Source organism: Salvelinus alpinus, chromosome 1, assembly GCF_045679555.1.
Source record: "Salvelinus alpinus chromosome 1, SLU_Salpinus.1, whole genome shotgun sequence".
NCBI lineage: Eukaryota > Metazoa > Chordata > Actinopteri > Salmoniformes > Salmonidae > Salvelinus > Salvelinus alpinus.
The window spans coordinates 91,909,741-91,936,599 of NC_092086.1; the positions used below are offsets into that span (position 1 = coordinate 91,909,741).

General features: G+C 44.5%; 2 protein-coding genes across 2 annotated transcripts; both read right to left on the reverse strand.

The window, feature by feature from the left end:
• LOC139534311 (gap junction delta-2 protein-like) lies at positions 1 to 26,792 on the reverse strand. Its single transcript, XM_071333364.1, has 2 exons — positions 25,091 to 26,792; positions 1 to 2,322 (listed from the first exon to the last, which is right to left on the reverse strand). The coding sequence occupies exons 1-2, from the start codon at positions 25,165 to 25,167 to the stop codon at positions 1,467 to 1,469; spliced, it is 933 nt and encodes a 310-aa protein (XP_071189465.1). The 5' UTR covers positions 25,168 to 26,792; the 3' UTR covers positions 1 to 1,466.
• Positions 72 to 999, reverse strand: LOC139566047 (uncharacterized). Its single transcript, XM_071386927.1, has 2 exons — positions 986 to 999; positions 72 to 510 (listed from the first exon to the last, which is right to left on the reverse strand). Exons 1-2 carry the CDS (start codon positions 997 to 999, stop codon positions 72 to 74), a joined length of 453 nt encoding a protein of 150 aa, XP_071243028.1.
• Positions 26,793 to 26,859: the final 67 nt, after the last annotated feature.

The window sequence follows — 26,859 nt, forward strand, 5'->3', positions numbered from 1 at the left end:
TGGGGGGAGGAGGGGGTGCTAGTGGGGGAGTGGGGATGGGTGCTAGTGGGGGAGCGTGGGAGGAGGGGGTGCTACTGGGGGAGCGGAGAGGAGGGGGTGCTACTGGGGGAGCAGAGAGGAGGGGGTGCTACTGGGGGAGCAGGTGGAGGAGGGGGTGCTACTGGGGGAGCGGGAGAAGGAGGGGGTGCTACTGGGGGAGCAGGTGGAGGAGGGGGTGCTACTGGGGGACAGGGGGAGGAGGGGGTGCTACTGGGGGAGCGGAGAGGAGGGGGTGCTACTGGGGGAGCAGGTGGAGGAGGGGGTGCTACTGGGGGAGCGGGGGAAGGAGGGGGTGCTACTGGGGGAGCGGGGAAAAAGGAGGGTGTGCTTAGTGGGGGAGTGGGGATGGGGAGAGGAGAGTAGGGGGTGCTACTGGGGGAGCGGGTACGGGGAGAGGAGGGGGTGCTAGTGGGGGTGTGGGGACAGGGAGAGGAGGGGGTGCTAGTGGGGGAGCGGAGGGAGGGGGTGCTACTGGGTGAGCGGGGACGGTGAGAGGAGGGTTGCTAGTGGGGGTGTGGGGACAGGGAGAGGGGCGGTGCAAGTGGCGGAGCGGAGGGAGGGGGTGCTAGTAGGGGAGTGGGTAGAGGAGGGGGTGCTAGTGGGGGAGCGGAGGGAGGGGGTCCTACTGGGGGAGTGGGGATGGGGAGAGGGGGGGGGGGGGTGCTAGTGGGGGTGTGGGTAGAGGAGGGGGTGCTACTTGGGGGAGTGGAGACAGGGAGAGGAGGTTTCCAGTTTGTGCTGAGGTATAATTTTAGTGTTGATTTTTGACGTTTTTTTAAAGGTGCATCACCTCTTCTTGGCTCCTCCTTACAGTGGAGCTGCCGCAGGGAAGGAAAATAACTGAAAGAAATTTTTCATTCCTTCAGCAACTCAACTTCACCCATCATCCCTGCTCTGACTCTGCAGAACAAAGGCATACACACTGCTTTATCTCTCGCACACACACGTGCAGGCATACATTCTTGCATATGCACACATACATAAAGAATTTAAGGGACTATGACCTCTTGCAAAAGCAAAGGATAGACATTTTTAGGTGAGACTTATTTCTTATTTAACTATCCTTATTTCATATTCTTACAGTAATTAGTCCTATGTCTTCTTTTTCCAGTGTGTTCTCTTGGAAGGCACCTAGTGTCACCTAGGATTCAGCGCACAACTCCCCCTACAGTTAAAATCTAACTTTAGTTACAGCAACAAAACTGCCCTTGACGTACTTTCTCTCTCTTGTAGAGTCCAAAAAGTTATTCTCTCCAATAATCCTCCAATGTGGCCATGTGAAGTCCCTCTGCGCTCCTGAATAATGTTGCAGTGCACATAGAGTTAGTGCCCCTTAGGGTGGGGGGAGCTGGGCTAAGTGTTTGTCCTCTCCAGAAAAAGCTTGCTTGGTCCAGAAGTCCAGGTTCCCCCATGTGGAGGAACCTCTGTCAGACATAGGCTGACTCACTGGACTGAGTCCTGCCCAGGTTGGGGGCCTGGGACAGATGCGGCACGTCCTTCTTACGCACCTCACAGATGGACTTCCTGCGGGCCTGAACACCCCTGACGGCCGTCTTGATCTTCCTCCAGCCCAGGTGGTTGAGCTCGGCCAGGTTGAGCAGCACACAGATGCCGCTCACTGCAAACATGAAAATCAGGAACACCGTCTTCTCTGTAGGGCGTGACACGTAGCACTCCACCTCCTTCACACAGGGGTAGCGGTCACACTCAAACATCCCTGGTACGTTGAAGCCATACAGGAAGTACTGGCCGGCCAGGAAGCCGATCTCCAGCACGTTACGGAACACCACCTGGATGACGTAGAAGCGGGAGATGCCCTCCTGCCGCCGCACCTTGGCACTCTTGGCCTGCGTGAGCCCCCGGGACACGTTGGGGATCTCCTTGACCTCCAGGTCCTGCTCCTCCTTGCCGCTGTCGGGGTTCTGCACCAGGATGCCATTGATGTTGCGCAGCTTGCGGGCGTGGTGATCGCCTCCACGACCGTGGTGACTTGCGTGACCGTGGTCTATGTAGGGGTGCAGGATGGAGTAACTGCGGTCACGCTGCTTGGCGGACTGGTGTACGGAGTAGGTGATGAAGCATAGGCTGGGCGTACAAACCAAGATGATCTGGAAGACCCAGAAGCGGATGTGGGATATAGGGAAGGCCTTGTCGTAGCAGGCCTGGTTGCAGCCCGGCTGCATAGTGTTGCAGATGAACATTATCTGCTCGTCCTCATAGACCTTTTCACCCACTATACCTACTATCAAAATACGGAAGATCACTACTACAGTCAGCAGGATCCTGGAGAGAAAGAAAGAGGAGAGAAGGAAGGGGGGAAGAAGAAAAATACAGAATTTCAGTTGTGTTATCAGGAGTGTAAAATGTCCCTGTAAGAAATGTGTCACAGAGCAGAACAAAGAATCATTGTAAGTACTGTGATACTGACAGTATACTGTATGATGTTACTGGTCTATTATAATTCAGTAAAAGTGCCTCAGCACTGTGTTTGCATGTTGGATTTGACTTTTATTATGTGTGAGTTAGAGTGACATCATTAGTCTTAAGCCAATAAAGGCTGTGCTTATGTACCTCAGCTCAACCATAGCAAATCAATAGAGACAAAAGCAGCTCTCACACCAAGGACAAGTTTTATCAGATGTGTGTAGTAGGGTGTGTGTGTGTGTGTGTGTGTTTGCGTGTGGACGAATCCCTCAGCTGCTGCAGCGTGTACGGAGGGGTGGAGTTGTTGCGCTCTAAATAGCATGCTCACGTGAACACACTACCGACTGTGCACACACTGATTGAATCAACTCTGTTTCAACGTAATTTGTCAACATATTGTGACGTGTAATCAATGTGGATAATACATTGGATTTTTTAAAAGTCATCAGTATGGAATCTCATCAAGTTCCAAATGTGTTGATAGCTCAGCTAAAATGAGCACAGTTGTTTCCAAAGTTAAGCAGGGTATATAGAGGTAGGCGTCTGAATGGTCTCACTGAAGTGCATTACCCCTGATATACCAGTAGGAGTCACTGTTCAGGCAGAAATCGTTGGATTGTGCCTTCACATTTTATTTAAATATACCTCTTTATTTGGATTGATAGCATGACGTTGAAACAATGTTGATTTAAATATACCATTTTACTATCAACATTTGAACAAGGTAAAATAAAATATTTATAATCAAATCTAAAATTCAACATAATTTCAACCACCTAATAATATACTGTATATATAATATAGTATGAATAATATTTTTTACATTTTATGTGGAATTTTCTATGCAATTTCAACATATACATAGTTCTGATGATTATATTGAAATGAGATTGCTGTATCAACCTAATAGTTAGATTAAGTCAATGTATTTACATTGAAGTTTAACCCTAATTTCAATGTTTACAATGCTGTTTGAAATTAGATGAAAACATTACTGGTTGATTACTTTTTCCTAATCCAATTTTCCATGTTGATTCCATTTCAACCAGTGTGTGCCCAGTGGGTATGCAAGATGAGGGGATTTCATACGAATAGTGGGGATTTCACACTCATCAACACTCCTTAGCTGAATGAGAACAACACACTCACAGAAAAACTATTCAGACTTACACATTCAAATGTGTGTGTGTGTGTGTGCATGTATGCATGTGTTTATGTGTGTGTTGCTGTGTGTGAGATTTAAGACACAAAGGAGGAAGGAAGGAGAGGATGTAGAGAAGGAGAGTCTCAGTCATTACTGTGAATAATGAACATGTGGGTCCCTGCATGAATATCCATTATGTTGCTGGCTGAGCGTAACCCCACATGTCTCCTATCCAGCCAGCATTTCCATTCATTTTTCAACATTAGACAGATAAGAGATGAGCTCTCGCCCTCATAGCTCTGCCTTTCGAGACATGAGTTGAGAGCCTAATCCCACACCTCCTCAATCTACCCAGAACTATTACATCCACACACAGACACACAAGATCTAAACGGCATTATATTGTAGGCTACTATACTTTATCTATGCTTCCTTGTGTACTACAATATGCTCCACTGGCATCAGTGGATATGTCAACCAAATTAAACCAAATCAGCTATGTTTAAAATCCACTGCTAGGGCTGCCCTGGAGCAATGCCCCATCTCTCCTGCTCTTTCTCCCGCCCTTTCTGTGTATTCATTATTTAGGACACAATATTGGGGAAGTGTTCAATGGGACATTGATTGAGTGTGTGCACTTTATTTGGACCACTAGCCTGTAGAGTTCCTCAGAAGATGCAGACCTCCATTTCCACTGTAGCTAAGCAGCTTAGATAGCCTCCATTTTACGTGCCATAGGCAGCTACCAGTGGCTGTTCAATTAAAGTCTGTAGCACTGCTGAACACGTGCTGGCATTTTTCCCCTATCTCTCTCTCTGTCCCTCCCTCCCTCCCCCTCCATATCTCCTGTTCTCTCCCTCTCTCTTCTAGTTTTTTAATAGCAAAGTGTCAAAGGAGACCCTGGTGTGTCTTTAAAATTAGCCCCACACCCACTCTTCATAGCCAGTTACCACAGCAACCACCTTTTGAACCAGTCAGTGCGGAGGCTCAGAGAGAGAGGAGAGAGCGAGAGATGAAAGGAACATGAGGGTCGAGGGAGTAAGAGAAACAAGAATTGTGTGTGTGTGGGGGGGGGGGGGGGGAGAGAAGTGAAATAAACCTAGATAAAGGTAAGAGACAGGCAGATTTAAAATGAGAAAGATCAAATCAAATAACATTTTATTTGTCACATGCGCCAAATACAACAGGTATCGGGCCTTACCTTTAAATGCTTACTTAGAAGCCATTAATTAACAATGCAGTTAAAGAAATAGAGTTAAGAAAATATTTACTAAATAAACTAAAGTAAATAAAATGTAATCAAATAAAAAAGTAACAAGCAAATGGCATAACAATAACGAGGCTCTGTACAGGGGGTACCGGTACCGAGTCAATTTGTGGGGGTACAGGTTAGTCGAGGTCATTTGTAAAGTGACCATGCATAGATAATAAACAGAGAGTAGCAGCAGTGTAAAAACAAAGGGGTGGGGGGTCAATGTAAATAGTCTGGGTGGCCATTTGATTAATTGTTCAGCAGTCTTATGGCTTGGGGGTAGAAGCTGTTAAGGAGCCTTTTGGTCCTAGACTTGACGCTCCGGTGCCTACTTGCTGTGCGGTAGCAGGGAGAACAGTCTATGACTTGGGTGACTGGAGTCATTGACAATTTTTTGGGCCTTCCTCTGCCGCCGCCTAGTATATAGCTCCTGGATGTCAGGAAGTTTGGCCCCAGTGATGTACTGGGCCGTACGCACTATTGTCAGATGCCAAGCAGTTGCCATACCAGGCGGTGATGAAACCAGTCCGGATGCTCTCGATGGTGCAGCTGTAGAACTTTTGAGGATCTGGGGACCCATGCCAAATCTTTTCAGTCTCTTGAGGGGAAAACGTGTTGTCGTGCCCTCTTCACAACTGTCTTGGTGTATTTGGACCATGATAGTTCGTTGGTGATGTGGACACCAAGGAACTTGAAACTCTCGACCCGCTCCACTTCATCCCCGTCAATGTTAATGTGTGCCTGTTCGGAGGTCTCTGACCTCTTCCCTATAGGCTGTCTCATCATTGTTGGTGATCAGGCCTACCACTGTTGTGTCATCAGCAAACTTAATGATGGTGTTGGAGTTGTGCTTGGCCATGCAGTCGTGGGTGAACAGGGAGTACAGGAGGGGACTGAGCACGCACCCCTGATGGGCCCCAGTGTTGAGGATCAGCGTGTCAGATCTGTTGTTGCCTACCCTGACCACCTGGGGGCGGCCCGTCAGGAAGTCCAGGATCCAGTTGAAGAGGGAGATGTTTACTTCCAGGGTCCTTAGCTTAGTGATGAGCTTTGTGGGCACTATGATGTTGAACGCTGAGCTGTAGTCAATGAACAGGATTCTCACGTAGGTGTTCCTTTTGTCCAAGTGGGAAAGGGCAGTGTGGAGCGCGATTGAGATTGCGTCATCTGTGGATCTATTGGGGCGGTATGCGAATTAGAGTGGGTGTAGGGTTTCCGGGATGATGGTGTTGATGTGTGCCATGACCAGCCTTTCAAAGCACTTCATGGCTACCGACGTGAGTGCTATGGGCGGTAATCATTTAGGCAGGTTACCTTCACTTTCTTGGGCACAGGGACTATGGTGGTCTGCTTGAAACATGTTGGTATTACAGACTCGGTCAGGGAGAGGTTGAAAATGTCAGTGAAGACACTTGCCAGTTGGTCCGCGCATGAGTACACGCCCTGTTAATCCATCTGGCCCTGTGGCCTTGTGAATGTTGGCCTGTTTAAAGGTCTTGCTCACATCAGCTACGGAGAGCGTGATCACACAGTCGTCCGGAACAGCTGGTGCTCTCATGCATGCTTCAGTGTTGCTTGCCTCGAAGCGAGCATAAAAGGCATTTAGCTTGTCTGGTAGGCTTTAGCTCGTCACTGGGCAGCTCGCAGCTGGGTTTCCCTTTGTTGTCCATAATATTTTTCAAGCCCTGCCACATCCGATGAGCGTCAGAGCCAGTGTAGTAGGATTCAATCCTAGTCCTATATTGACGCTTTGCCTGTTTGATGGTTCGTCTGAGGGCATAGCGGGATTTCTTATAAACGTTCGGATCAGTGTCCCAATTCTTGAAAGCAGCAGCTCTAGCCTTTAGCTCAGTGCAGATGTTGCCTATAACCATGGCTTCTTGTTGGGAAATGTACGGGCACTGTGGGGATGACTTCATTAATGCAGCTATTGATGAAGCCGGTGACTGAGGTGGTATACTCCTCAATACCATTGGATGAATCCCGGAACATATTCCAGTCTGTGCAAGCAAAACAGTTGTGTAGCATAGCATCCGTGTCATCTGACCACTCCCGTATTGAGCGAGTCACTGATACTTCCTGCTTCAGTTTTTGCTTGTAAGCAGGAATCAGTAGGATAGAATTATGGTTAGATTTGCCAAATGGAGGGCGAGCGAGAGTTTTGTATGCGTCTCTGTATGTGGAGTAAAGGTGGACTAGAATTTTTTTTCCTCTGTTTGCACATGTGACATGCTGGTAGAAATGAGGAAAAACTGATTTAAGTTTGCCTGCATTAAAGTCCCCGGCCACTAGGAGTGCAGCTTCTGGATGAGCATTTCTTGTTTGCTTATGGCCTTATACAGCTTGTTGAGTGAGGTCTTTGTGGTGGCAAATAGACGGCTACGAATAATATAGATGAGAACTCTCTTGGTACATAGTGTGGTCCATAGCTTATCATGAGGTATTCTACCTCTGGCAAGCAATAGATCGAGACTTCTTTAATATTAGACATTGCGCACCAGCAGTTATTGACAAATAGACATACACCCCGCCCCTCGTCTTATCAGACGTAGCTGCTCTGTCCTGCCAATGCACGGAGAAGCCAGCCAGTTCTATATCATCTGTGTCGTCGTTCAGCCACGTCTTGGTGAAATAAGATATTAGAGTTTTTAATGTCCCGTTGGTAGGATAGTCTTAATCGTAGATCATCCAGTTTGTTTTCCAATGATTGCACGTTGACCAATAATACGGAGGGTACCTTCGTGTTGAACTCATTAAAGAAAACATCTGCTGAAGTGGAGGGAAATAGTGATGGAACAAATTCCTAGCATGGCAGCAGAGCAGAGGCAGACAGGGTAGAACATGTGTTACTGTGGTACAGATTAAATAGAGCAGCATGCTGCTGCAGGACTGTTCTCACACCACCTGGGCCTTGTGCGTGTGTGTGTGGGTGTTTGTGTGTTTGCGTAAGCATATGTTTGTGTGTACATGTGTGTGTTTGTGTATGTATGTGCATGTGTGTGTACTTGGATGTGTGTGTGTGTGTGTGTATAATCCATGTATATCCCTTGTTTGTGCAAGATGGCATGTGCGTCTGGCCGTTTGGAGCAGCTGTGAGTGTGTACGCTACACTACCTCTCATTGTGTTTGAAAATAAAATGGAAGAGATCTTTACGCATTTGGTGTTTCAGATGTGAAATGCATGCCAAGTACACTGTTACACACTCCTGTTCTTACAATACACACGTGAATGCAGGGAATAACACAAGCAAACACACGCAGTCACACACACACTCGTTTTCTCATGTACAGTCAGGTCCATAAGTATTTGGACAGTGACACAATTTGCATCATTTTGGCACCACCACAATGGACGCCACCACAATGGATTTGAAAGGAAACAGTCAAGATGTGCTTGAAGTGTAGACTTTCATCTTGAATTTAAAGGTTTTGTCAAAATTATTGTATGAACCGTGTAGGAATTACAACAACTTGTATACACCCCCCCCCCCCCCCCCCTACACACACACAATTTTAGGGGCTCAAAAGTAATTGGACAAACTAACACAATCATAAATTCAATTGTGAGTTTTGATACTTGGTTGCAAATCCTTTGCAGTCAATGACTGCCTGCAGTCTGGAACCCATAAACATCACCAGATGCTGGGTTTCTTCCTTGGTGATGCTCTGCAAGGCCTTTACTGCAGCGGTCTTCAGTTCCTGCTTGTTCTTCGGGCGTTTTGCCTTCAATTTTGCCTTCAGCAAGTGAAATGCATGCTCAATTGGATTCAGGTCAGGTGATTGACTTGGCCATTGCAGAACATTCCACTTCTTTGCCTTAAAAAAGTATTGAATTGCTTTTGCAGTAAATTTAACCTTTATTAAACTAGACAAGTCAGTTAAAAACAAATGTTTATTTACAATGACGGCCTACCGGGGAACTGCCTTGTTCAGGGGCAGAACAACAGATTTTTACCTTGTTAGGGTCGGGGATTCGATCCAGCAACCTTTCGGTTACTAGCCCAAAACTCTAACCACTAGGCTACCTGCCGCACCACCACAGATGAGGTGGTATTCTTCGGATCATGAGCAGTTCCTTCCCTTCTCCATACTCTTCTCTTCCCATCATTCTGGAACAAGTTGATTTTTGTCTCATCTGTCCATAGGATGTTGTTCCAGAACTGTACAGGGGGTTTTTAGACTTAAAAAACAACTCTGATCTGGTCTTCCTGTTTTTGAGGCTTACCAATGGTTTACATCTTGTGGTAAAAACTCTATATTTACTCTGGTGAAGTCTTCTCTTGATTGTTGACTTTGACACAGATATGCCTACCTCCTGGAGGGTGTTATTGATCTGGCCAACAGTTGTGAAGGGGGGTTTCTTCACCAGGGAGAGAGTCCTTCTGTCATCCACTACAGTTGTTTTCCGTGGTCTTCCGGACCTTTTGGTGCTCCTGAGCTCACCTGCGCGTTCTTTCTTTTTAAGAATGTACCAAATAGTTGATTTGGCCACACCTAATGTTTTTGCTATCTTTCTGGTGGGTTTTTTCAGCCTAATGATGGCTTGCTTCACTGGCAGTGACAGCTCTTCAGACTTCATATTGAGGGTTAACTGATTCCAAATACAAATACCACAAATCAAATCTAGACCTTTTATCTGCTTACTTGTAAATGAACTAATGAGGAAACAACACACACCTGAACAGCCAATTGTCCAATTAGTTGTGGTCCATTAAAAAGGGGGGGGACCACATATAAAAAGTGCTGTAATTCCTACACCGTTCACCCGATATGGATGTGAAAACCCTCAAATTAAAGCTGAAAGTCTGCACTTTCAGCTCATATTCATGATTTAATTTCAACTTCAATATGCTGTGGTAGACAGCTAAAATAATAATAACTTGGTCAATGCCCAAATATTTATGGACCTGACTATAAGTGCTTGTCTCCTTGATGGTTTGACCAGACATGGAGGTTAGTCTGTATGAAGTGAGGGGTATTGATGTTTCTTTTCAGCAAGGCATTTGACAGACACTGCTAGATGAGAAGCAATTGGTGTCCTGTTCCAAAAAGCCAATGGCAAAGACCCTTATTATACCGACTGTATCTCTGGGCTTTGAAATGTGAGAATATATAGAGCTGTGGCAGATGATTGTCCTGCCAATGTATTGAATGTATAATAGAACAAGACAAGCTTCTGTAGGGGATAGTGGGGTAAGTTGAGACATTTTTACATTCAGCTTCACTCCGTCAAGGGAAATATAGTATTATTTCTAACAAAGACATATTTCAGGATGTTGAGTATCTATAGAAATAATCAGAATTCATGTAAACATTACAGTTTTGAAAACATAGCTTGTCCAAAAAAAGTGGTCTCTTGGAACAACCTAGCCCGGGTATGGGGTAAGTTGAGCCACGGGACAGGGTATGTTATGCCGCCTACAAATTCCTGTAATGAATGAAATATTACCATGTCTATTTTTATTTCCCAAACACAATTCAACACAATCACAATAGTTTTTTTGTTATTTAATCATTTAAAATGTAATAATTAAAAACTTGAACACAGGCTTAACACCTAGCAAACACTGTACTTTTTTTTTACACCTTTAACATAAGCCAGGCCCTGTTGTTACCTCATATCCCAGCAATAATGCCTTGCATTACACCTGGGAAGAAAACACTTACATTTGCTGAACTTGGCATTGGCTCAACCATTGGCTCCACTTACCCCATGGCAAACATTTTGACTATATTAGCCCACACAGCTACAAGGATGCACTAGGTTTAGGACCTCATATAGAAGCTTAGAAATACCCCAACTGATGTATAGAAGAATCTTAAAATGATATACATTGGTTTAGATACAAGCATCACAATAAATAAATTAGTTTCAACTTTTTCCATGTGATTTCTCCCTTCACAGACCCCATGAAATGATTACCTCTTCCTAAATATTTGGTCAAATTATACATTTTCTGTATGGTTTCCTAGAAACAATGGTGGCTCAACTTACCCCTTTGGCTCAACTTATCCCACTCACCCCTATATATCTCAACAACGGTAGAGTCTGTGTGTAAAAGAGTCTCTGCACAGTCAAGTCGTCACAGAGATGCTCTGAGTGAGTTTGTTTTGCAGCAGTTCCCTTGGTGCAGCCTGGTCCAGGTCCTGCTATCACTATGAGTGATTGTCATGATCGTTCAAACACCTGCTGTGTGCTGCATCAGTGAAGCGGGCCCTGCCCAGCCATGCGCGTCCACACCTACACTACACTACTCAAGCTGTCTGTTCAAACTCCCACTGAATAGGACTGAATGGTTTCTATCTCCTAACCTACCTATAATCAACATGACACAAGTGTTCATTAGGCCTCAATAGGGGTTCACAGCGAAGCTATTGTTATTGTCTGAATTCTTATTATTTTAATTTTCATTGACAACATTCACCTTTTTGAGGTCATCAGAGACATTAATGTGACAAACCATGTCAAGTTTGGCATTGATATCTCCAAAAAATAAGGACACCATGAACAATGAACCTTTTTGACAATGCAACGCTAATGCTTAAAATAATCATAAAAAATCTTCTTCTCATGGACTAAAAGTCAGATTCACTACAAAGGTGGTCTTTGCACTCATCACAATAGTCCCTGAAGAGTTTGAAAAATTAAAGTTGATCCATTCAAAGATGGCCATACTATACTAGTTGACGTGTATTAGCATATACGCTAATATGCTAAAATATGCTAAGAATACTTCAAAAATCTTCTCATGAACCATATATAAATAGTTGCTGCATTCAAATATGGCTGCACTCTACCTATAGATGCATGTTAGCACATATGCTAATGCTAAACATACTCGTAAAATCTTCTTCTCATGAACCATTAGACAAATTGACTCCAGATGTGGTACAGTATATAGACGCAATGAATTAGCCTCTAATGAATCTGATCATGTTTAGTTGCTGAATTCAAAGATGGCCCCGCTACACCACTAGATGGCACTACATCAAACCCAGGCTAAAAGAACAGAACCTATGGACATGAGGCCATGAAATGTGGAATGCAAACGTTATGTACAGTACCAGTCAAAAGTTTGGACACGCCTACTCATTAAAGGGTTTTTCTTTATTTTTACTATTTTCTACATTGTAGAATAATAGTGAAGACATCAAAACTATGAAATAACATAGTTGTTATTTGTTTAACACCGGTGTTAAACAAATCAAAATATATTTTAGATTTTAGATTCTTCAAAGTAGCCACCCTTTGCATTGATGACAGATTTGCACACTCTCTCAACCAGCTTCACCTGGAATGCTTTTCCAACAGTCTTGAAGAAGTTCCCACATATGCTGAGCACTTGTTGGCTGCTTTTCCTTCGGTCCAACTCATCCTAAACCAACTCAATTGGGTTGAGGTCGGGTGATTGTGGAGGCCAGGTCATCTGATGCAGCACTCCATCACTCTCCTTCTTGGTCAAATAGCCCTTATACAGCCTGGAGGGGTGTTGGGTCATTGTCTTGTTGAAATACAAATGATAGTCCCACTAAGCACAAACCAGATGGGATGGCGTATAGCAGCAGAATGTTTTATTTCACGAGGCAAGTCAGTTAAGAACAAATTCTTATTTTCAATGATGGCCTAGGAACAGTGGGTTAACTGCCTTGTTCAGGGGCAGAACAACAGATTTGTACCTTGTCAGCTCGGGGATTCGATCTTGCAACTTTTTGGTTACTAGTCCAATGCTCTAATCACTAAGCTACGCTGTCACCCCGGCAAGTCTCTTCTTCTTATTGGTGTCCTTTAGTAGTGGTTTCTTTGCAGTAATTCGACCACGAAGGCCTGATTCACACAGTCTCCTCTGAACAGTTGATGTTGAGATGTGTCTGTTACTTGAACTCTGTGAAACATTTATTTGGGCAGCAATTTCTGAGGCTGGAAACTCTAATGAACTTATCCTCTACAGCAGAGGTAACTCTGGGTCTTCCTTTCCTGTGGCGGTCCTCATGAGAGCCAGTGTCATTATAGCGCTTGATGGTTTTTGCGACTGCACTTCAAAGTTCTTGAAGTTCTTTTCTTGCCATAATATGGACTTGGACTTTTACCAAATAGGGCTATCTTCTGTATACCCCCCCTACCTTTTCACAACACAACTGATTGGATCAAACACATTAAGGAAAGAAATTCCACAAATTTACTTTTAACAAGGCACACCTGTTAATTGAAATGCATTCCAGGTGACTACCTCATGAAGCTGGTTGAGAGAATGCCAAGAGTGTGCAAAGTTGTCATCAAGGCAAAGGGTGGCTACTTTGAAGAATCTCAAATATAAAATATATTTTGATTTGTTTAACACTTTTTGGGTTACTACATGATCCCATATGTGTTATTTCATAGTGTTGATGTCTTCACTATTATTCTACAATGTAGAAAATAGTAAAAATAAAGAAAAACCCTTTAATGAGTAGGTGTGTCCAAACTTTTGACTGGTACTGTATATGTCCTTAGAAGCTGTGTGAATATAAAGTCACTGCAACCTTAGATGACTGCACTAGACCAGTTGGTGGCACTATAGATGCCATTGGCACCAGTGACATAGGATACTAGAGCAATAACTATTGACCGAGTGGACTTTGTCTCATCGAAATGAATGTGAGATTTAAATTATGCAGATTAACAATGGGACATATCACGAAAATAACATTGAAAATATTTCACAAATCTGAAGCATAAACCATTAGTCAAATTGACCCCAGAATTGATATATAAACTCAATAAATTAAGTACTGACTTTAAAAATTATTACCTGCTGCATTCAAAACCACCCTACAGCACTATACTTCACTTGTGTCATCCTTGTTGTATTGAGAGATAACCATAGTAATACTTTCACTGATTGCACATAAAGGAACATAGTTCCTACATGATAGAGTGCTTGCTTTGTTATCCAACTTATCTTGTGTCCTTTCTGTCATCCTGTGGACCCCGTTCATTGCTGCTTACATCTATATTGTTTAATATATTATTGTATTGAATATGGTTGGATATTTCCATGTTTTGTATTTCCTTAGAAAGACACAGGTTATTAAGTTTCCCTTCCATCTACTAGACTCTGTAGAATTCACAGGGTTGCTTTTCCTGCAATGCTTGACTGGGGATATGTGATGGTGGTGCACAGTGTGAGTTTTACTGCAGTGCTGAACTGTTGGTTTATGCAAGTGTTGGACTGTCTGGGTGTAGGTGTGAGATGGTTTGGGATTCCGTGTGTGTGTGTGTGTGTGTGGTATTCTGCTGTGGAACAGGATAATCAGCATGGAGTAGATTGCTGCATTAGCAGAAAGCAGTGGAAGAAGGTCATCTAGAAACATCAGTGTTGCTAAACCCTGCAGAGAGAGAAAGGCCCATACATTAGAGCAAATTAAGGCAGGAAAGCCCTTGGGCCCTCACCAGCAGAATATCCGATGCCCGCTGCAGATGATCAAAAAGATTTAATTAGAAGTTCGCCTGCTTTTTTGAAACCTCTTCAATCAAGCCAAAGGCATAATGTACACAGGGCCATTGATTGAACTGTTTTAACTGGTCCAGAAGATCAAGGATGGGGATCCAGGCCACACATCTACACAGCACTGTATTACGGCATCAACGCTCCGGCATCAGATCCCTCACAGCAAGACATGCTGAGAAATGATCATGTCTTACATCAGTCAATCTCACACTGGCTATGTTATCACAGGCAGCCCAATTCTGATATGTTTTTTTACTAATAGGTATTTTGACCAATCAGATAAGCTCTTAAAAAGATCTGATATGAAAAAATCTAATGTGATTAGTCACAATACCCATCAGTGGAAAAAAGATCAGAATTTGGCTGCTTGTGTAAATGCACCCACTGAGTGCCCTACAGTGTGTCCTATACCTGGTGCTAACATGCGTCCTTTGTCCTGATTGTGTCCACATCCTGAATATTTGTCAAATCATTTGCATACAGGAAGGGACCGGCCAAGAACGCCTTCATCACTGGTACATTAATCTGGACAGGCTGTTTCTATAGTAACTCACAACTGTGTATAAGCACGCTGCTTGCTGTGTATACTCATTATGATTAAAAGTCTAAAAGTATTTGTTTTTAAATATACTTAAGTATCAAAAGTAGATTAAAAAGTATGCATAATTAAAAATTCCTTATATTAAGCAAACCAGATGGCACAATCTTCACACTCCAATACTCAGACATCATTTAAAAACAAAGCATTTGTGTTTAGTGAGTCCGCCAGATAAGAGGCAGTAGGGATGACCAGGGATGTTCTCTTGATAAGGGTGCAAATTGGACCATTTTCTGTCCTGCTAAGCATTCAAAATGTAACAAGTACTTTTGAGTGTCAGGGAAAATGTATGTAGTACATCATTTTCTTTAGAAATGTAGTGGAGTAAAAGCAAAAGTAGTCAAAAATGTAAATAGTAAAGTACTGATACCCCAAAACTACTTAAATAGTACTTTAAAGTATTTTTTACTTAAATACTTTGCACCACTGGTTAGCGCCAGGTATAAACAAAGCTCTTGAAAGCCACAGGATTCGAAGTATATGACGAAACTATACTTTTCAAGGTCTAACTTCTCCAGATCTGCATTGCATATGTATTGCAATTGATCAGTACTCATAATGAGCATACACAGCAAGCAGTGTGCTTATACACAGTTGTGAGTTACTATAGAAACAGCCTGTCCAGATTAATGTACCAGTGATGAAGGCGTTCTTGGCTGGTATGCAATGTGATGTGAACCACCCTGCAGCCTCTAGCGATCCACCACAGCCAGGTCTCTAACTGGAGACCCAATTAGCTCATCCAGCTAAAGAGCATGTCTGATTGCAGCCCAAGTGGATAATTGAGTCTCAAAAGCTATCTTTGGATTCAGGATGACATTGTAATCACAAATCGGAGCAGGCTACTAGAGCTCTTAAAGTTATTCTGAAAGGTAGAAACAGCCAGTAAACTGAGTGTAGAGCCGGTGTCTGTTGAAATATCTGCAGTGTGAAAATGGTTTATACTTGAAATGGTGTGTTGGTAATATTGCATAGCTTTGAAGACATTATATCCAATGCATTTTATGTATAGCCTCTAAATGCTCTGTAGCTGTCCCTTATTGCTTCTACGGTATATTTCAGTTTAGCTGTGTAGGCTGTCTAACCTGTGTGTTTATAACTCCAGTGTTAGATCCTATGGTAGCTCATTTAGTAGCTGGTGTGTTGGCTGGACACGCAGGCCCTGGCTCTCCCAGAGGCTCTCACACACATTCATCCACACAGCAGCTGTTGCCGTCAGCCTCAAGGGGCAACACCGGCCCTGAGCACTGACACCAGATGCACTGGGAAAACACACACATCACACATCACGCACGCACGCACGCACGCACGCACGCACGCACGCACGCACGCACGCACGCACGCACGCACACACACACACACACACACACACACACACACACACACACACACACACACACATACATCTCAAACACACACACACATACATCTCAAACACATACATCTCAAACACATACTAACACTCACAAATAGGCATGCATACAGACAGAACTAGCAGTAACATATACATTATGGACAGTGCACTAACACCAAGGGCACAAAAACAGAGAGCTGTCACATAATGTTCAGCCACACATACTGGACACCCAGAGTGAAAATGTCATTTAATCTCATATGGAGCATGTCTCTATAACAAGACACAGCTCATTTCTGGTGGCAGGACATAATGAATGAAGACCTGACCAAGCACAGAGATTAGAGAGCTGAATTACATTACAACACTATGGCTATCACACTGCAGATGCATCTCTCTCTCCCCCTCCCTCCCTCTCTCTCTTGCTCTCTCTCCCTCTCTCTCTCTCCGTCTCTTTGTCTCTCCCTCGCTCCTCCTCTTTCTCCCCCCCCCCATCTCTCTTGCTCCCACTCTCAATTTGTGTTTGAGCTAGTTAAAATTCCCATATTCTCCTCCCTAAGTATAGTTGTTTTTGGTATCTGTACTTTACTATTTAAGCATTTTTTGCAACGTTTACTTTTACTCCACTACATTCCTAAAGAAAAGAATGTACTTTTTACTCCATACACTTTCTCTGACACCGAAAAGTACTTGTTACATTTCAAATGCTTAGCAGGACATGAAAATGGTCCAATTCATGCACTTATCAAGAGAACATCCCATGTCATCCATACTGTCTCTGATCTGGCGGACTCACTAAACACAATTAGTATTTTACTGGGTGACTTTCATTTGAGTCATTTTCTATTAAGGTATCTTTACTTTTACTCAAGTATGACAATTGGGTACTTTTTCCACCACTGCATGCCACTGATCATGATAACAACCTGTGCTGCCTACTCAGATCATCTGCACATGGAACTGTCCCCTCTTTTCCTCCCTCTCCCTCTCTTTCCTCCTCCTTCCTCTGTGTATTCATGCTCCAAACCCCTCTCTTTCCTCCTCCTTCCTCTGTGTATTCATGATCCAAACCCCTCTCCTTCCTCCTCCTTCCTCTGTGTATTCATGCTCCAAACCCCTCTCTTTCCCCAGCCTCTGCAGCTTTATCCCTTCCTCCTCATCCATCCATCTCCTCGTTTCCATTGTTTCATCTCTCCCTGATCCACTAGTCCTCCATTATCCCCCCTCTCCCCTCTTTTCGCACCACTCCTCTCTGGCACTGTCCCCACAACAGCATTGCAGTGAAAATGATGCATCAACACACTTCCTTTCTCTTTTACCTGCAAGGTGTTTAAATCTGATTTAATACAAGAACCCCCAGGCTTATTTCTCTCCTGGAAAAGCACATTACAGCTTTGTAAGGGAGATCACAGGTGGTTGTGTGTTTGTGTATCTGAAATAGCAGTCTGACCACATGAAACACAACTTCCCAGCCTTACACCAACACATTACAGTAGCTTAAATAAGGCTCCTGTATGCTAGCCCGACGACACACTTAATTCTTCCGCTGCTTCATCGTTGGCTACATACAGTACTTTCGTCTGAGACCGCCATCATTGAAGTCATTTGTGGTGCCGAGGGGCACTGTACAAAACAAAGTCATAGGATCATCTCTAACCAATCAGAGTATCAAAGCCAATTACTGCTGTATTTGTGTTCTGGCTCTGGCCCAGCCCATCGGTTTCTGCACTAATCAGACGGCCCTGAATGTGTTCGCATTCGGTGAAGGGTCGGGGAGGTACTCAGATCCAGACTCATTGCGGAGAAGAAACTAGCGTCTGTGGGCATACCATTTGGCTGGAACAAGGAGTCTGGACAGCCAGGCAACCTGTATACACTATGTACAATGCATTCGGAAAGAATTCAGACCCCTTGACTTTTTCCACATTTTGTTATGTTACAGCCTTATTGTAAAATTGATTAAATTGTTTATTTTTTCATCAATCTACACACAATACCCCATAATGACACAGCAAAAACAGGTTTTAATATTAAAATATATTAGAAATAAAAAAGCTGAAATTTCACATTTACGTAGGTATTCAGACACTTTACTCAGTACTTTGTTGGTGCACCTTTGGCAGCGATTACAGCCTCAAGTCTTATTGAGTATGACGCTACAAGCTTGGCAAAACTGTATTTGGGAAGTTTCTCCCAGTCTTCTCTGCAGATCCTCTCAAGCTCTGTCAGGTTAGATGGGGAGCATCGCTGCACAGCTATTTTCAGGTCTCTCCAGAGATGTTCGATCGGGTTCAAGTCCGGGCTCTGGCTGGGCCACTCAAGGACATTCAGAGATTTGTCCCGAAGCCTCTCCTGCGTTGTCTTGGCTGTGTGCTTAGGGTCATTGTCTTGTTTGAAGGTGAACCTTCGGCCCAGTCTGAGGTCCTGAGCGCTCTGGAACAGGTTTTCATCAAGGATCTCGCTGTACTTTGCGCCGTTCATCTTTCCCTTGATCCTGACTAGTCTCCCAGTCTCTGCGGCTTAAAAACATTCCCACAGCATGATGCTGCCACCACCATGCTTCACCGTAGGGATGGTACCAGGTTACCTCCAGACGTGACGCTTGGCATTCAGGCCAAAGAGTTCAATCTTGGTTTCATCAGACCAGTTAACCTTGTTTTCATGTTCTGAGAGTCCTTTAGGTGCCTTTTGGCAAACTCCAAGTGGGCTGTCATGTGTCTTTTACTGACGATTGGCTTCCGTCTGGCCACTCTACCATAAAGGCCTGATTGGTGGAGTGCTGCAGAGATGGTTGTCCTTCTGGAAGGTTCTCCCATCTCCACAGAGGAACTCTGGAGGTCTGTCAGAGTGACCATTTGGTTCACCTCCCTGACCAAGGCCCTTCTCCTCCATTTGCTCAGTTTGGCTGAGCGGACAGCTCTAGGAAGAGTGTTGGTGGTTCCAAACTTCTTCCATTTAAGAATGATAGAGGACACTGTGTTCTTGGGGACCTTCAATGCTGTAGACATTTTTTGGTATCCTTTCCCAGATCTGTTCCTCGACACAATCCTGTCTCGGAGCTCTATGGACAATTCCTTCGACCTCATGGCTTGCTTTTGCTCTGACATGCACTGTCAAATGTGGGTCCTTATATAGACAGGTGTGTGCCTTTCTAAATCATGTCCAATCAATTTAATTTACCACAGGTGGACTCCAAGTCTCAAGGATGCTCAATGGAAACAGGATGCACCTGAGCTCAATTTCGAGTCTCAAAGGAAAGGGTCTGAATACTTATGTAAATAAGGTATTTCTGTTTTTATTTTTTGCACAAAAAAATAAATAATTATGTGGAATTTTGTGTCAGTTAATGAGGATTTTATTTTATTCAATCCATTTTTTAATAATGGTGTAACGTAACAAAATGTGGAAAAGTAAAGGGGTCTGAATACTTTCCAAATGCACTGCATATATCTAAACACTTAGTCCCATAGCTGTAATAGCTATAAGCATCTAAGTTCAGGCAGAATGGACCAGCACAGAGATATCAGTTACCGCTAATGTCTAGAGGCTAACCAGACAGTTCTGTTGGCCAAACAGATTGAACATGGCCCAAACACTAAGGGATAATTTACAACACACCCTCATGTCCACATCAGCAGTATTGAGCAAGCTACAGGAGCAACCAGAGGAATCTATCTAGGCTACCGAGGGACAAAATGTACAAACTCCCAGCCATCAAATAGGAGACCAATATCTGTGGTGCACTATAGGTTCACCCATTTCACAATTCACATTACCACTTATTTACATTTTACATTTGAGTAATTTAGCAGACACTCTTAAAAGAAAGTGTAAGTGAGTGTTAGTTCACAAAAGGCATTTTATTTGGGGATGGGGGGGGGGGGGGTCGGTGTGAGAAGGTGATGTGGGGGGGTGCTGTTGGATTATTTCAGATACTCTTTGAAGAGGTAGGGTTTCAGATGTTTTCGAAGATGGGCAGGGAGTCTGCTGTCCTAGGTTCAGGGGGAAGCTGGTTCCACCATTGGGGTTCCAGGACACCGAAGAGCTTGGACTGGGCTGAGCCGGACCTGCCCTCCGGTAGGGGTGGGATGCCCAAGAGACCAGAGGTGGCAGAACGGAGGGTTGGGGTGTAGGGTTTGAGCATAGCCTGAAGGTAGGGAGGGGCAGTTCCTCTTGCTGCTCCATAGGCAAGTACCATGGTCTTGTAGTGGATGCAAGCTTCGACTGGAAGCCAGTGGAGTGTGCAGAGGAGCGGGGTGACATGGGTGAACTTGGGAAGGTTGAACACCAGGCGGGCTGCAGCGTTCTGGATATGTTGCAGGAGTTTGATGGCACAAGTGGGGAGCCAACAGCGAGTTTCAGTAGTCCAGACAGGAGATGACAAGTGCCTGGATTAGGGTCTCCGCCACTTCCTGTGTGAGGTAGGGTTGTACTTTACAGATGTTGTAGAGCATGAACCTGCAGGAGTGAGTCACTGCTTTGATGTTTGCAGAGAATGACAGGGTGTTGTCCAGGTTAACACCAAGGTTATTTGCCTCTGGAAGGGGGACACTGTGCAGTTTTCAACTGTGATCGAGAGGTCTTTGAACGGGCAGGCCTTCCCCGGGAGGAAGAGCAGCTCCATCTTGTCGAGGTTGAGCTTGAGGTGGTGGGCTCTCATTCAAGCTTCGATATCTGCTAGGCACGCAGAGATGCGTGTCGCCACCTGGGTGTCAGAAGGGGGAAGGAGAAAAGTAGTTGAGTGTCATCCGCATAGCAAGGATAGGAGAGACCATGTGAGGATATGACGGAGCCGAGTGACTTGGTGTATAGAGAGAAGAGGACAGGGCCTAGAACCGAGCCCTGTGGGTCACCAGTCGTGAGAGTATGTAGTGCAGACACAGATCCTCTCCATGTCACCTGGTGGGAGCGGCCTGCCAGGTAGGATGCAATCCAAGAGTGTGCAGAGCCTAAGACACCCAGCCCTGAGATGGTGGAGAGGATCTGATGGTTCATGGTTTCGAAGGCAGCGTATAGATCTAGGAGGATGAGAACAGAGGAGAGAGAGTCAGCTTTGGCAGAGCGGAGAGCCTCCTTGACACAGAGAAAAGTAGTCACAGTTGAATGACCCGTCTTGAAGCCTGACTGGTTAGGGTAAAGAAGATCGTTCTGAGAGAGATAGCGAGAGAGTTGGTCTCTCGCTATTTCTCACGTCTGGTATAGAATGTGGAAACACCACAATGCCTTTTACACCACACATATAGATGCTACAGAGGAAGATGTGACAATTAATAAAAGGATTGACCGAAATTTAGCTTGAGGAGTATTAGTCTTGAAGTATGTTTGATATGGGGTAAAGCCTTTGTTGTCGTGCCTGTAAAATGCATGATCAACAGCAGCGCTCAGATTAAGTATAAAAGACATGAACAGAAGTCCATGTCTGCATTAATAATGCTCTCTGTCAGACGCTGCAGACAAATTGAGAGAGTTGTCTCTGCTTCTGAATGATTGCTTCTGAATTTTTTCATTCATTGATTAATTCTCTGATTAGTTTATTCCTCTTTTGCACCAGACAGGCTATCCATGATTCCAGCTGCCAAACAGAGGCTTGATCTCAACTTAAAGGAGATGTGAAGAAAATTCAGATCCCTTATCCCGTGTATCAATTGAATGGCACTCAGACACATGGAGAGATATGTATACACCAGTGGAGGCTGCTGAGGGGAGGACGGCTCATAATAATGGCTGGAACAGAGCAAATGGAATGGCATCAAACACACAGAAACCATGTGTTTAATGTATTTGATACCATTCTACTGATTCCACTCCAGCCATAACCACGAGCCCGTCCTCCCCAATTAAGGTGCCACCAACCTCCTGTGGTATACACTCTCACCTATTTGGTTTTGTTGTTTGTGTGGTCTACTTCATTTGTATCTTTCTGAACTTTGATACTCTAGCATGACCCCAAACCATATGCACCATATGATGTTGAATAACGTGAAAGAAAATGACTATAGTGATACTACACCACAACCCTACATTGAACGCCTTGAACATTGTTGAGGGCGACATCTTCATAGTGCAAATGCACTGTCCAAAGTGAAAACCTCATAATTATCTGTCAATGTGATTTAATTTGAAACCTTTTCTTAAACAATTTGCATGATGAAGAGGCTATTTATGTATTGCTCAGTTTAGTAAACTCAAGTTAAATAATCACCTCCGATTTAATTATTTAGGTGATTATGTAACTGAAGTTTAGTAAACTAAGCAATACATAAATAGCCTCTTCATAACGCAAATTGTTTAAGAAAAGTTTCAATTTAAATTATATAGTAATACATTCAGCATTATTACATCAAGGGAAATATAGTATTCTTTCTAACAAAGATATCTACGTATTTTTCAGGGTGTTGTGTATCCTTGGAAATAATCTGAATGCATGTAAACATAACAGTTTTGAAAACCTAGCTCTGCAAAAAAGTGGTCTCTTGGCACAACTTACCCTGGGTATGGGGTACATTGAGCATAGTGATGGGGTTAACATTGGGACACATTTCTGTTACTTTGTACTTTTTAAAAACACTTTCAACATAAGTTCAGGCCCTGGTGTAACCTCATATCCCAGTGACAATGCCTTGCATTTCACCTGGGAAGAAAACACTTCAATTGTGGCCTAGAAGGGGGCGAACCCAACTGAAGAATGAATTTGTCATCATTTGAACTTGAGTAATCACATGAATGCGAGGTGTCTTCAAAATACTATGCATAAAACGGACAAAATCTAATCATCATTTGTATGGGGTATATTGATTAGCCATTGGCTCAACTTTCCCCTGGACAGATGGCACAATTTACCTTAAAGCAACTAGTTTTACTATATTAACCCATAAATTTACAAGGATGCACTTTCATTCTAGGTTTAGGACCTCATATTGTAGCTTATAGAGACCTCAACTGATGTATAAAACATTATTTAAACTATCTACTTTGGTTTAGATACAAGCATCATGAAACTTATAACACAATACATTAATTTGACTTTGTGAAAATCTGTTTTTTGGATCTAACTTGCTTACCACTTTCCACATATGGCTTCTTCCTTCACAGACTCCATGAAATGACAACCTCTTCCTAAATATTTGGTCACTGATTTTGTGTATGGTTTCCTAGAAACAAGGGGTGGCTCAACTAACACTTTGGCACGACTTACCCCACTCTCCTCTACTGTATATAGCCTTCTAGCCACACACTCTGATAGACATTATGTACACACACACACACAGACACAGAGACGGATGGGAGAGAAGGTCAGGCGTTGCCCTAGCGGCAGGGGACTACCTGGGGTTGAGGTTAATGAGCACAGCAGTTCAGTTGGCCTCCATGCGAACACAAGTAGCCAAGCTCTGTAGCCAAGCTCCCCAGCTCAACACGGAAGGACAGAAAGAGAGTACACTAGATTTCTTCTCTACTGGACTGTACTTCAAATCATACAGCTATATGTTTCACTGGGTAAGCAAGCATATGGAAATGTCAATGTTGTGTGTGTGTGATTATTCCGTACAGATGGTGAGTGCAGTTTACCAGTAACTCACATTGTGGTTAATGGGTGGAAAATCACACTTTGAATTTGACTAATCACACAGGCGAGAGACAATGAAGCAGATTTTTTACACCCCAGATAAAAAAAATCTATCTATTACAGAATGAATGTTTGTCCTCAATGCATGTCTCCACTGCTAATAAGACTCCAATCTGTTCATGCATGACCTTCTGTCACTACACTGCTGTAACTAGAGAACACACAAAACCAGAGACTTCACTTGACAGCCTCAATTTACACAAAAAGCAATCTCATCTCCTCCAAGTTCAGACTCATTTTTTCCACCTTCAACTCCTCCAACTCATGCTGCTCCGCTCTCTTCCACACTTCCATTTCTGTTCTCTGTCTCGGTATATCTCTCTCTCCTCTACTACTAGAGATCCCCCAATGCCCCTCCATCAATACCAGTGCCAATAGTTGAAATCAACATTAATTAACCCTAATGCCTTGTAATACCAGTTATTTATTATTTTCAATTAGCTTGTCCCTTAATTAATGATGGCCTACCAGACGAGCTAAATACCTTTTGTGCTCACTTCGAGGCAAGCAACACTGAAGCATGCATGAGAGCACCAGCTGTTCTGGATGACTGTGTGATCCCGCTTCCGTAGCCGATGTGAGCAAGACCTTTAAACATTCACAAGGCCGGGGGGCCAAATGTATTACCAGGATGTGCACTCAGAGCATGCGCGGACCAACTGGCAAGTGTCTTCACTGACATTTTCAACATCTCCCTGACAGAGTCTGTATAAGCTACATGTTTCAAGCAGACCACCATAGTCCCTTACACCAAGAATGTGAAGGTAACCTGCCTAAATGACTACCCCCATAGCACTCACGTCAGAAGCCATGAAGTGCTTTTAAAGGCTGGTCATGGCTCACATCAACACCATCATCCCGGAAACCCTAGACCCACTCCAGGGGAGGGAAGGGGAGGCAGAGAGTAGAGGCTACTGCTGAGACACACACACACACTTTCAATCAGAAAAACACAATCATCACACAAACATGCAAAAATTAAGAATAAAACAAGTTTTACACACACACACACACACACACACACACACACACACACACACACACACACACACACACACACACACACACACACACACACACACACACACACACACACACACACACACACACACACACACACACACACACACACACACACACACGTGATGAGTGGCAGGAAAGTCTTACCTCCCAATCATGGTAGAATGTTGCTGGACAGCAGCCTCGAGCAGCCGCTCCAGAATGGTCCACTCCCCCATGGTCATCGAAAGACAGGTTCAATCTACAGAGGAACCAGGGCTCTGGGGCTCTCCCCCGATTCCTTCCCCTCCTCCTTCCCCTCCTCCTGGGCTCAGTGCTCCTGACAGTACCCAGCCAGAGGGGGGCATCCGCCCCCGTCCCACACCAGCTTCTCCTGACCTCTACTCGTTGACCTGGCCGATGGTTCTCTGTAGGAGTGACTGTGTGGGGGTGAACGTGTGTGTCCTCCCTCGGTCCGGTCCCGTTCTGCTCTTCTCTTCCTGGCAGAGGAGCGGTGCCGTCTGCCTCTCTTCCTCTCTCCCCCTCCCTCCCTTTCTCCCCCTCCCTGTGCAGTGAAGCTCGTCCTCCCCCTGCCGCACCACTCAGATCTATACTATAGCTCACTGTATCTGACAGCCATGATCTCGCTCACTCTCTCTCTCTCACCTTCTCTCCCTCCTCCTTTATATCTCCTTCCTCCCCCCTTTTCTCCCCCTCACTCTCTCTCTTCCCTACCCCCTCTTTTTCCGTCCTCCACCCTACGCCCAGGGCTCTCCTGGTACCTCATATGCACTCCCTCCCATCAGTGCGAAGCTCTTGTCCTTGCATTGTGTTCAGTACCTTCCCTATAACCTTCCTCCTCAAACCCAGCACACTGCACCCAGCTGACCCTTCCTCTGCTCACCTCCATGCAGAGCAGTAGATACACTCACCCACACACACAAACTCTATGACCGACTGTCACTGCCCGGGATCCTTACTGCATTTACTACGCTAGAATGTAAAGACACATTTGCAAATAAAGCTCCTGGCATGCACAGTATTGCTTACTGAATTTTCTTGTCACAAGAAACGGTGGCTCCTCCCCCAATCACTACAAGAAACAGTAAAAAGCCTGCCGGCACACACACACACACTGACACACTCCCTCAGTAACAAATCAACTGCCTTGCTGCATACACCGAGGCAGTGGTGCTGCAGACATGCTGTCCTGTATCGTCCCTCTTGCTAATTCCAGCAGAGTCCTCTGCCTGGAATCATGTCTACCGCAGAGAGCAGGGATGAGTGGCTATCCTCCTGTAAAACTATTTCTGGGTTCCATCATCTCGTTCCTCTCCTTTCACTCTCTTACTCACTTTGCTCTTTCTCTCTCCTCGCTTCCTCCTTCCCCCTCTCTTTGTGTTTGTGCGTTGAGCTCACTCTCTCTGTGATGACTTATTTCTCTCTAGTTCTCGCTCCTGTTCCTCCCTATCCTTTCTGCTCGCTCTCTCTCTCTGGTTCGCTCTATCAATGTCACACTCCGTAGGCATGCCACCCCCCCCCCCTCCACCTTCAGACCTTCTCACTCTCTTTCTCTCGCTCTACCCTCTTTCCTTCTCGAGTAAATGTGCTTGGATTGCTACCCTGATCGCTGCTTCACTTGTGCTTGCAAGAATTCCTCCCTCCCTTGTGCTGTCTCTGTTCTCTCCCCCTGTACTATTGGAATAAGTGATTCTACCACCTCTCCTTCCCTGCTTTTTTCAGTAATCCTCTGTCTCAGTGTGGAGTCTTGGTAGAGGTATCTTTCTCTCTCACTGTCGCTCTGTCTCTCATCATCCTCTTGTACACATAGTCTCTCTTTTTTTTCTCACTTTTGTTCTTTCTGTTACACATCACCCGGCTCATGCTTCTGTTGAGAGGATTACAGGAGAATCAGGTTCTGCACCTCCCCCCCCCCC

Excerpts from the sequence above, each read along its gene's own strand:
- LOC139534311 (XM_071333364.1), bottom strand. The coding sequence starts at position 25,167 with ATGACCATGGGGGAGTGGACCATTCTGGAGCGGCTGCTCGAGGCTGCT. Across the intron at positions 2,323-25,090 it reads CATTCTACCATGATTGGGAG|GATCCTGCTGACTGTAGTAG; the intron begins GTAAGACTTTCC and ends CTTTCTCTCCAG.